This window comes from Balaenoptera ricei, chromosome 7 (genome assembly GCF_028023285.1).
Source record: "Balaenoptera ricei isolate mBalRic1 chromosome 7, mBalRic1.hap2, whole genome shotgun sequence".
NCBI lineage: Eukaryota > Metazoa > Chordata > Mammalia > Artiodactyla > Balaenopteridae > Balaenoptera > Balaenoptera ricei.
The window spans coordinates 49,522,329-49,534,967 of NC_082645.1; the positions used below are offsets into that span (position 1 = coordinate 49,522,329).

Consider the following 12,639-nt stretch of genomic DNA (forward strand, 5'->3'; position numbering starts at 1 on the left):
TTGTATTATAAACCCAAAAGTGGATGAACAAAATAACCTGTTATGGATGAAATGAAGCCACATCTCTGGCTCTGATTAATCATGGATTCTTCTTTTCCATTGTCCCAGTTCTGGTATATTACTGGTGATCCATCTCTCCAGCTGCAGGAAAATTAAAAAATTAAAGGTCTTCTCTCATTCTGCATGTTCAATCTCCAACACCATTTTTGGAGTTCTAGGATATGGATTGAAGGCATAATATTTTATTAAATTAAAAAAAAATTCATGTCTGTGGTTAGGGAAATGAAAATTTATAAGTTAATGTTTGAAGGCTATTCAACAAATTTTTTTAAATTTAATTTAATTTTATTTTTATACAGCAGGTTCTTATTAGTCATCCATTTTATACACATCAGTGTATACATGTCAATCCCAATCTCCCAATTCATCACACCACCACCACCATCCCCCACTGCTTTCCCACCTTGGTGTCCGTATGTTTATTCTCTACATCTGTGTCTTTATTTCTGCCCTGGAAACCGGTTCACCTGTACCATTTTCTAGGTTCCATATATATGCATTAATATACGATATTTGTTTTTCTCTTTCTGACTTACTTCACTCTATATGACAGTCTCTAGATACATCCATGTCTCTACAAATGACCCAATTTCGTTCCTTTTTATGGCTGAGTAATATTCCATTGTATATATGTACCACATCTCCTTTATCCATTCGTCTGTCGATGGACATTTAGGTTGATTCCATGACCTGGCTATTGTAAATAGTGTTGCAATGAACATTGGGGTGCATGTGTATTTCTGAATTATGGCTTTCTCAGGGTATATGCCCAGTAGTGGGATAGCTGGGTCATATGGTAATTCTATTTTTAGTTTTTTAAGGAACCTCCAACTATTCTCCATAGTGGCTGTATCAATTTACATTCCCACCAACAGTGCAAGAGGGTTCTCTTTTCTCCACACCCTCTCCAGTATTTGTTGTTTGTAGATTTTCTGTTGATGCCCATTCTAACTGGTGTGAGGTGATACCTCATTGTAGTTTTGATTTGCATTTCTCTAATAATTAGTGATGTTGAGCATCTTTTCATGTGCTTCTTGGCCACCTGTATGTCTTCTTTGGAGAAATGTCTATTTAGGTCTTCTGCCCATTTTTGCATTGGGTTGTTTGTTTTTTTAATATTGAGCTGCATGAGCTGTTTATATATTTTGGAGATTAATCCTTTGTCTGTTGATTCGTTTGCAAATATTTTCTCCCATTCTGAGGGTTGTCTTTTCGTCTTGTTTATGGTTTCCTTTGCTGTGCAAAACATTTTAAGTTTCATTAGGTCCCATTTGTTTATTTTTGTTTTTATTTCCATTACTCTAGGAGGTGGATCAAAAAATATCTTGCTGTGATTTATGTCAAAGAGTGTTCTTCCTATGTTTCCTCTAAGAGTTTTATAGTGTCCAGTCTTACATTTAGGTCTCTAATCCATTTTGAGTTTATTTTTGTAGATGGTGTTAGGGACTGTTCTAATTTCATTCTTTTACATGTAGCTGTCCAGTTTTCCCAGCACCACCTACTGAAGAGACTGTCTTTTCTCCATTGTATATCCTTGCCTCCTTTGTCATAGATTAGTTGACCATAGGTGTGTGGGTTTATCTCTGGGCTTTCTATCCTGTTCCATTGATCTATATTTCAGTTTTTCTACCAGTATCATATTGTCTTGATTACTGTGGCTTTGTAGTATAGTCTGAAGTAAGGGAGTCTGATTCCTCCAGCTCCATTTTTTTCCCTCAAGACTGCTTTGGCTATTCGGGGTCTTTTGTGTCTCCATACAAATTTTAAGATTTTTTGTTCTAGTTCCATAAAAAATGCCATTGGTAATTTGATAGGGATTGCATTGAATCTGTAGATTGCTTTGGGTAGTATAGTCATTTTCACAATGTTGGTTCTCCCTATCCAAGAACATGGTATATCTCTCCATCTGTTGGTATCATTTTTAATTTCTTTCATCAGTGTCTTATAGTTTTCTGCATACAGGTCTGTTGTCTCCCTAGGTAGGTTTATTCCTAGGTATTTTATTCTTTTTGTTGCAATGGTAAATGGGAGTGTTTCCTTAATTTCTCTTTCAGGTTTTTCATCATTAGTGTATAGGAATGCAAGAGATTTCTATGCATTAATTTTGTATCCTGCAACTTTACCAAATTCATTGATTAGATCTAGTAGTTTTCTGGTGGCATCTTTAGGATTCTCTATGTATAGTATCATGTCATCTGCAAACAGTGACAGTTTTACTTTTTCTTTTCCAATTTGTATTCCTTTTATTTCTTTTTCTTCTCTGATTGCCGTGGCGAGGACTTCTAAAACTGTGTTGAATAATAGTGGTGAGACTGGACATCCTTGTCTTGTTCCTGATCTTAGAGGAAATGCTTTCAGTTTTCACCATTGAGAATGATGTTTGCTGTGGGTTTGTCGTATATGGCCTTTATTATGTTGAAGTAGGTTCCCTCTATGCCCACCTTCTGGAGAGTTTTTATCATAAATGGGTGTTGAATTTTGTCAAAAGCTTTTTCTGCATCTATTGAGATGATCATATGGTTTTTATTCTTCAATTTGTTAATATGGTGTATCACATTGATTGATTTGCGTATATTGAGGAACCCTTGCATCTCTGGGATAAATCCCACTTGATCGTGGTGTATGATCCTTTTAATGTGTTGTTGGATTCTGTTTGCTAGTATTTTGTTGAGGATTATTGCATCTATATTCATTAGTGATATTGGTCTGTAATTTTCTTCTTTTGTAGTATCTTTGCCTGGTGTTGGTATCAGGGTGATAGTGGCCTCATAGAATGAGTTTGGGAGTTTTCCTTCCTATTCAATTTGTTGGAAGCGTTTGAGAAGGATGGGTGTTAGCTCTTCTCTAAATGTTTGATAGAATTCACCTGTGAAGCCATCTGGTCCTGGACTTTTGTTTGTTGGAAGATTTTTAATCACAGTTTCAATTTCATTGCTTGTGATTGGTCTGTTCATATTTTCTATTTCTTCCCGGTTCAGTCTTGGGAGGTTATACCTTTCTAAGAATTTGTCCATTTCTTCCAGGTTGTCCATTTTATTGGCATAAAGTTGCTTGTAATAGTCTCTTAGGATGCTTTGTATTTCTGTGGTGTCTGTTCTAACTCCTTTTTCATTTCTAATTTTATTGATTTGAGTCCTCTCCCTCTTTTTCTTGATGAGTCTGGCTAATGGCTTATCAATTTTGTTTATCCTCTCAAAGAAACAGCTTTTAGTTTTATTGATCTTTGCTATTGTTTTCTTTGTTTCTATTTCATTTATTTCCTCTCTGATATTTATGATTTCTTTCCTTCTACCAACTTTGGGTTTTGTTTGCTCTTCTTTCTCTAGTTCCTTTAGGTGTAAAGTTAGATTGTTTATTTGAGATTTTTCTTGTTTCTTGAGGTAGGCTTGTATAGCTATATACTTCCCTCTTAGAACTGCTTTTGCTGCATCCCATAGGTTTTGGATCGTCATGTTTTCATTGTCATTTGTCTCTAGGTATTTTTTGATTTCCTCTTTGATTTCTTCAGTGATCTCTTGGTTATTTAGTAACGTATTGTTTAGCCTCCATGTGTTTGTGTTTTTTTCATTTTTTCCCCTGTAATTGATTTCTAATCTCATAGCATTGTGGTCAGAAAAGATGCTTGATATGATTTTTTCTTAAATTTACTGAGGCTTGATTTGTGACCCAAGATGTGATCTATCCTGGAGAACGTTCTGTGTGCACTTGAGAAGAAAGTGTAATCTGCTGGTTTTGGATGGAATGTGACATAAATATCAATTAAATCTATCTGGTCTATTGTGTCATTCAAAGCTTGTGTTTCCTTATTAATTTTCTGTTTGGATGATCTGTCCATTGGTTTAAGTGAGGTGTTAAGGTCCCCCACTATTATTGTGTTACTGTCGATTTCCTCTTTTATCTCTGTAAGCAGTTGCCTTATGTATTGAGGTGCTCCTATGTTGGGTGCATATATATTTATAATTGTTATATCTTCTTCCTGGATTGATCCCTTGATCATTATGTAGTGTCCTTCCTTGTCTCTTGTAACATTCTTTATTTTAAAGTCTATTTTATCTGATATGAGTATTGCTACTCCAGCTTTCTTTTGATTTCCATTTGCATGGAATATCTTTTTCCATCCCCTCACTTTCAGTCTGTATGTGTCCCTAGGTCTCAAATGGGTCTCTTGTAGACGGCATATATATGGGTCTCGTTTTTGTATCCATTCAGCAAGCCTGTGTCTTTTGGTTGGAGCATTTAATCCATTCATGTTTAAGGTAATTATCGATATATATGTTCCTATGACCATTTTCTTAATTGTTTTGGGTTTATTTTTGTAGGTCCTTTTCCTCTCTTGTGTTTCCCACTTAGAGAAGTTCCTTTAGCATTTGTTGTAGAGCTGGTTTGGTGGTGCTGAATTCTCTTAGCTTTTGCTTGTCTGTAAAGCTTTTGATTTCTCCATGGAATCTGAATGAGATCCTTTCTGGGTAGAATAATCTTGGTTGTAGGTTTTTCCCTTTCCTCACTTTAAGTATATCATGCCACTCCCTTCTGGCTTGTAGAGTTTCTGCTGAGAAATCAGCTGTTAACCTTATGGGAGTTCCCTTGTATGTTATTTGTCGTTTTTCCCTTGTTGCTTTCAATAATTTTTCTTTGTCTTTAATTTTTGCCAATTTGATTACTATGTGTCTCGCATGTTTCTCCTTGGGTTTATCCTGTATGGGACTCTCTGCGCTTCCTGGACTTGGGTGGCTATTTCCTTTCCCATGTTAGGGAAGTTTTTGACTATAATCTCTTCAAATATTTTCTCTGGTCCTTTCTCTTTCTCTTCTCCTTCTGCGACCCGTATAATGCAAATGTTGTTGCATTTAATGTTGTCCCAGAGGTCTCTTAGGCTGTCTTCATTTCTTTTCATTCTTTATTCTTTATTGTGTTCCGCAGCAGTGAATTCCACCATTCTGTCTTCCAGGTCACTTATCTGTTCTTCTGCCTCAGTTATTCTTCTATTGATTCCTTCTAGTGTAGTTTTCATTTCAGTTATTGTATTGTTCATCTGTGTTTGTTTGTTCTTTAATTCTTCTAAATCTTTGTTAAACATTTCTTGCATTTTCTCAGTCTTTGCCTCCATTCTTTTTCCGAGGTCCTGGATCATCTTCACTATCATTATTCTGAATTCTTTTTCTGGAAAGTTGCCTATCTCCACTTCATTTAGTTGTTTTTCTGGGGTTTTATCTTGTTCCTTCATCTGGTACATAGCCCTCTGCCTTTTCATCTTGTGTATCTTTCTGTGAATGTGGTTTTTGTTCCACAGGCTGCAGGATTGTAGTTCTTCTAGCTTCTGCTTTCTGCCCTCTGGTGGATGAAGCTATCTAAGAGGCTTGTGCAAGTTTCCTGATGGGAGGGACTAGTGGTGGGTAGAGCTGGCTGTTGCTCTGGTGGGCAGAGCTCAGTAAAACTTTAATCTGCTTGTCTGCTGATGGGTGGGGCTAGGTTCCCTCCCTGTTGGTTGTTTGGCCTGAGTTGACCCAACACTGGAGCCTACCTGGACTCTTTGGTGGGACTAATGGTGGACTCTGGGAGGCCTCATGCCAAGGAGTATTTCCCAGAACTTCTGCTGCCAGTGTCCTTGTCCTCACAGTGAGGCATAGCCACCCCCCGCCTCTGCAGGAGACCCTCCAGCACTAGCAGGTAGGTCTGGTTCAGTCTCCTATGGGGTCACTGCTCCTTTCCCTGGGTCCCAATGCACACACTAGTTTGTGTGTGCCCTCCAAGAGTGGAATCTCTGTTTCCCCCAGTCCTGTTGGAGTCCTGCAATCAAATCCCGCTAGGCTTCAAAGTCTGATTCCCTAGGAATTCCTCCTCCCGTTGCCGGACCCCCAGGTTTGGAAGCCTGACGTGGGGCTCAGAACCTTCACTCCAGTGGGTGGACTATGTGGTATAAGTGTTCTCCAGTCTGTGAGTCACCCACCCAGCAGTTATGGGATTTGATTTTATTGTGATTGCGCCCCTCCTAGCGTCTCATTGTGGCTTCTCCTTTGTCTTTGGATGTAAGGTATCTTTTTTGGTGAGTTCCAGTGTCCTCCTGCTGATGATTGTTCAGCAGTTAGTTGTGATTCCGGTGCTCTCACAAGAGGGAGTGAGAGCACGTCCTTCTACTCCACCATCTTAAACCAATCTCCTATTCAACAAGTTAACCACTAAGATCTAGTCTAATCATTCTGCAAATAAAAACCCGTTAAACAAAGTTAAATGCAAATTAATCTAGGTCCATACCGAAATTCATCATTGGCTCTTTCTTCTCGAAGTCCAATCCACCAGTTTACACCATACTTCGATAGCTATTTAAAAAAGAGAGAGAGAATGTTCAGCATTTATCCTACTTTTTTTCCCTTTTCACTATTAAGATTAATGGGGTCGCTGTTAATAGCTTTCTATTCTTCAGTATTTTACCCAGTTATCTAAAGAAGAGTACACTAAGGCCTAGCATCTTGAGAAGACCTGAAACTTCATTATTCTAAACTACTCCCTCCTCATTATGTAAGAAAATTGGAATCAAATATTGAAAATAATTTTGGTTTCATACAACATGCCATAACTTTGTTACAATGTTTCCTATATATTTAAAAGTAAATTTTCTAACTCTCATAATAGGGATTTAAAAAGTAATATTGTAAAGCAAAATAGAATGTGGATTCCTTTTTTGACTAAAAATTTAGTGGTTTATGCTCTCAGTGATTTATAGAAGTTTACTATATATGCCACCTACTTGAAAAACAATTCGAGGCACAAAGACCTCAATATTAAAAATAATTTGTATTTTAGGCATTAGTCTGATTGGTAAGTTTTTAAACTAAGTATTAGCACCCTCCCCATTCAAATGGAAATCACATTATAGGACAAAATAATACTACAGTATTTCCAATGTTTGACAACTAGAAAATTATCCTTTATATATTTTATGAATTTACACCATTATTTATCACATAGATCCCAGTACAATAAAGAATAAACTTGAAACACCATAGGCATGCACATGCATACACACATTAGAGCAGATGTAATACTGGACTTATGACCCAGGAAATTGAAATTCCCTCTTTAACTATAAAAGAAGAACAGGCATTAAGGATTTCTCTAAGGTCTTTAAATCAATATTCTTTATTGTGTGTGTGCTGTGTGTGAAATGTAACTTAATTTTTTATGCTAAAAACCTGTTAATTTGAAGGCATTGTCATTTAAATTTACACTTTCATTTCTTCTGTAAAGACTTGGGAATGCGTTTTAAGATATATAAATATTTTTCCATGTGAATTTCAGGTCATCATACAACAGAACCTAATAGTTCTCTAACATTGTAATTTATACACAGGTATTTTTACTCCTTAATCAGTGTGGCTGTCTGCCATATCAGCAATTTAAGAATAATGCAAGATGGAGCAACTATAATTTTGGATCCCTGAGTTGTTGTTTCATGGACGTGTTCTTACATGCTGAATTTAGACTCCTATTGTCAGATTTTGGAATGGGTCCATGGAGACTGGCTGTGAACTCAGTGGAAGAACCACAACAATTTCATTCAATCTAAAGAGGTCTCATGTGCAACAATAGTGGAAATCATGGCCTGATTGTTCACTGCCACAATTAAGGACCTCTAAAGGGGAAGTGTAACTACTGCATCTTAAGTGGCATATTTATTACTACCTCGATTATAGCACGGTAATCCTCCACAGGGCACATCACAACCTGTTGTGATATGGAACAGAAATTCATAGGACAAGATAGAAGACACCCAAAGTGAAAAATCCAATGTGAAAAATAGATGTTGTAAATTTCTGTTTAGGTATGAAACCGCAACAATAGAATACATTAGTATTCTTTTGTATAAAAAACGTGATACAACCATGTACCTCATAGTATCAATTATGTTTTGTTACAGAAGAGCAGTCATTATAGATAGCATCGTATGGAAGAACACACCAAAAAGAAATAACCCACAGCAATAGCCAATATATTAATCTACTAAGCAGTATAAGGAAGAACAACCTGTCATCTCTTAAAATGTTTCCATAAAAATAGCAAAACCAAGTTATTTTAAGGATTTAAAACACCAGATTTTTGAGAATGACTAATAGATTTGATATATTTTTGTTAGAAATATTTTGAAATAAAAATCTAAAAGTAAGAGTAAATTGCAATTTTGAAATGCAAATATTGTACAACACAGAATAAAAATGTTAGTTCATGTCAAACAACTCCTAAAGTGCTCATGTTTTTTTACTATTTTGGCATTAATCTGACCAACAAGATGGCTCAAAAAACTAGTACTCAAAAATTCCCTCGCATCATGCTTTCTGTTAGTCAAAGAGGAAATTCTGACTCATCACTTTTCCAAGACGGAAATATTCTGTTAAAAAAATTCTGCTTCAGATTTTTAAAAAATGCATCCAGCTTTCTTTTTCAATAATTAGTTCTTCTACTCCCAACTGAATGTTATCTTTGTCTTTCACATTTCTGAGTTACTACTCTTCTTAGAGGAGCTATACAATGCATATGTAACTTTAAAAATATTTAATTATTTAATTCTTATTCTTCCTGCAATTATAGGATGGGCATGCCACAAGAATGAGTGGTATGACCTCTACATGTTTAGTTCCTCATCCAGAACTTCTGGACTGACTCATTCTAGCAAGACGTTCTTAGATATGGGATTTCTTAGTTAAGAAATGTAAATGGTCACCGTATATACCACCGCTACCACCAACAAAAATTGCCTAACTGCTATAAACTAAGCAGGAGGAAGAACTGCTTTAGAAATGTACAGCATTCTTTTTTCTAAATTGATACCCTTCCCATTTGGCTTTCTTGCTCCATTCTTGGTCTGCACATTCCCTATGATGATTTTCTTCTGTGGCACAGCGCAGTGTTAGATCAGTCAGCCACTCACCCATAATACTGACAGGGCATTCTTTATTAACATGGTCATAGGCTTGTTAATAATTTTGCTGTATAAGACACTACAAGGTTTGTCTGGTTTGAGATCACTAGATCTAGTCCTCAACTAGATCATGGCACTGGCTATGCCTTCTCAAATGTCTAAGCCTGTGGGGTTTTACTATTCCCTTCAATGGGAGGTATTAACTCTGCCATTTCCACTGGCTTCCCAACAACCGAAGGCTGGGAGAGTGAATTAAGGGAAAGGTTAAGAGAGAAGACCTGCAGAGGTTCCTAAAAGAGCTAAGCTCTGCTGGAACGATCAAAGAAGCCCTTTACTGTGCATGTCTGAGACAGAGCTGACAGCCATCTTTTGGGGAGGGATTTTATTTTATTTTATTTATTAATTAAAAAAAGTTGAGGTATAGTTGTTTTATAATATTCTATTAGTTTCAGCTATACAACATAGTGATTCAAAAGTTTTATAGATTATACCCCATTTAAAGTTATTATAAAATAATGGCTATATTTCCCTATGCTGTACAGTATATCCTTGTAGCTTATTTATTTTATACATAGTAGGTTATACCTCTTAATCCTCTACCCCTATCTTGTCCCCCTTCTCTCTCCCCACTGATAACCACTAGTTTGTTTTCTGTATCAGTGAGTTTGTTTCTGTTCCGTTATATTAATCATTTGTTTTGTTTTTTAGCTTCCACATATAAATGATAACGTACGGTATTTCTCTTTCTCTGTCTGACATTTCATGAAGCACGATACCCTCTAGGTCCATATACGTGTTGCAAATGGCAAAATTTCATTCTTTTTTATGACTAATATTCCATTGTATATATGTGCCACATCTTCTTTATCCATTCCTCTGTTGATGGGCATTTAGGTTGCTTCCATGTCCTGGCTACTGTAAATAGTGCTGCAATGAACATTGGGGTGCATGTATCTTTTCGAATTAGTGGTTTCATTTTTTTTCAGATATATACCCAGGAGTGGAATTGCTGGATTTAGTTCTTTGAGGAACCTCCATACTATTTTCTATAGAGGTTGCACCAGCTTACATTCCCATCAACAATGCACAAGGGTTTCCTTTTTTTGGATGGATTTTAGAACTAGCCCTTTAATGTAATGAATATGCTGTTCTGCTGCCTGCGGCCATTTTTTAAAATGACCTTGTAAGTCAGATGACCTGGGATCACTTCCAAATTCCACTACTTAGCTGCTGTGTAACAAAGTTGCTTCACCTCTTTGGAGTCTTAGCTTCTTCATTTGTAAATTGTGCTGGCGATAGAACTTCCCACAGAGAGTTCTTAGAAAGATTAAATGCCATTAAACGTTAGTACTTAGCCGTGCTTGACACTGTTACAATAAGCATTGGCCAAGTATCAGCTCCTTTTGGGACGTGCACTTTGCATGTCCAGGGATTAGTTTTTAGCCATTCACCTGATCTCTTGTTATTGCCGCCAGGGGTAAGGAGTCTGCTGTCTAGCTAAAGAAACAAATGTATTTTCCGAGGTCATGATATGTAATTTGTTGATACTTAATATTACAGTTTTGGCTTGAGTGTTCCATTTGTAGGAGATGGAGAGTAGTAAAACAATGCATGAACCAATACTGGGGAACATCCAGTTCTCGTGGGTGGTCTGCCACTGAGTCTCTGTGAGGCCGTGCAGTTGTCACCTAACTCCTCTGGTTCTTGACTTTTCCATCAAAATGCAGTAGTAGTCCCAACCTGCATGCACCTCACAGGCTGTATGTGTATCAAACAGAATTATAGAAACAGGAAAGCCCAGTGAGGTGTGAGGGGAGACATTTCTCTTACAAGTCAAGGAGGCTTTAATCCAGAGCTTCATTTTAACAGTCAACTTAACAAACATAGGAAAAGATGATAGAGCAACCAAGGATTCCTGCAGACCATGAACTAATGTTAAATTATGGGAAAAGAAAAAAGGCTCTTTCTTACCTTCAACAATTTCCTCGGGAAAATTGGGAATGAGGCTTTTCCTCCCTGGTGCCCCCTTGGTAATTTGTACATGCTGCTCCCTTTTCTCTTATTACATCGTGTTATTTCCAGCTTTTTAAAGACACTGACTGTATTTCATTTTTATGTCCTTGACATTTTTGTGTCCTTGACAAATACCACAGTGTCTGAGACATACCTAATGCTCAATAAATGCTTGCTGAAGAAATACACTGAAAACCAACACTATTCCTTGGCAATCTTATTCATTGTTTAACGGATTTTGCATGCTGCTTTCTAACAAGCCTAGCTTCTCAAAGGATTTCTCTATCTGAAGTTGAAATGGAGAACCACTCCTTACCATTTTCTGCATAGAGTCTAAAAAAATATTGTACTCTCATAAGTCAAATTTGAAACATTAAAATAGCCATGCACCTCCCAGTACTCTTTGTCCCTCATTTGTGCTTTATTTTCCTCCATGGCATTTATCCATTTATCTTTTTCTAAAATATTATGTAATTCTATTTATATTGATTACAGTCTTCCTTCCCAGACTAGACTAAAAACTCCAGGTGGGCAGGAATTTTGGTCTATTTTAATCACTGATAGAGCCTCAGCCCCTAGAAGAGTAGACTCAATAAATATGCATTGAATGATGGAATGAACCTCACAAAAACAATAAAATGCTATTTACTCATCCTTTTTTACTAAAAAATCATGAGGAGAAGTGAAATGACTGACCAGCATTGTAAACCTGTGTTTCCATTATTTGCTCTAAATCTCTATAACAGGAAGAAAAACAGTTCTTAAAAATCTAAGACTTTTAATGAAACAAATAAATATCTGAAGTAATATAAAAACAAAATCCCTCAAGGACAGAAGAAGGAGTTAAGCTCTGAGTTTCTCATAGTTAATCATATTTAAGTACCGCTCTTATTTTGCCGTGGATGAATTCTTGTTCACGTGCAGAATGAATAGTGAGAATATCACTGCGCAGCCAGCCACAGACAAACTCAAAGGAGGACCATTCCGAGGCAGAGGTATGAAAAAGGTACTCTGCATCCTGATAAAAGAGCCAGGGTGCATCTGAAGGAAAAATAAGCAACACAGGTGAGGCAACAATTATTGAGCAATGTAATACAGACTTAAATAGGGTATGCTATGATTGACCCCAAATGTGTAATTTGGTCACTCAGCATTAAGAAAATGTGTGTGTATACACCCACTACCACACATAAATAAGTATACAATTTACTTATTTTCCTTGGTCTATTTCATATAAGAAACATTCACGTATATTCAAAAGTCTGGGATAGATACATATTTTAAAATCATGTGTCATGAACGTGGAGTTAAGCTATGATATTAGTCTTCAGTAATATTTAGTGACATTTATTAGTTTGATTATTTATTAATGATGAATTTGTTAATTTGAAAAAATTAGTTCTCAATTGACACAAGAAAAGAGAAACTCGATTGGAGCTATGTAATAACACAGTAATGCTACAAAATAGCACATAATTAGAAATTCAAGAACTGCCAGGATAGTCCTTACCATACTGGTACCAGGGTGGAATCTTGGGTCTCACATCTGCAAAGTGAAAGCAAACCAGTTTGAGTGAACTTTATTTACAGGTGTACTATCTCTGAATTACTTTAGGTCTAAACACAATATTTTGGACTTTGCTTTTTAAAAG

The 12,639-nt window shown here is 36.5% G+C and overlaps 1 protein-coding gene across 1 annotated transcript in view; it reads right to left on the bottom strand.

The window, feature by feature from the left end:
• The window catches only part of PLA2R1 (phospholipase A2 receptor 1), a 114,184-nt gene that overhangs the window by 25,903 nt on the left and 75,642 nt on the right, over positions 1 to 12,639 (bottom strand). Inside the window, exons 16-19 of the mRNA XM_059927961.1 lie at positions 12,498 to 12,533; positions 11,871 to 12,028; positions 6,313 to 6,377; positions 38 to 141 (exon numbers count right to left, since the gene is read on the bottom strand). Of these exons, the coding sequence (XP_059783944.1) occupies positions 38 to 141; positions 6,313 to 6,377; positions 11,871 to 12,028; positions 12,498 to 12,533 (363 nt within the window). The remainder of the gene's footprint in view (positions 1 to 37; positions 142 to 6,312; positions 6,378 to 11,870; positions 12,029 to 12,497; positions 12,534 to 12,639) is intronic.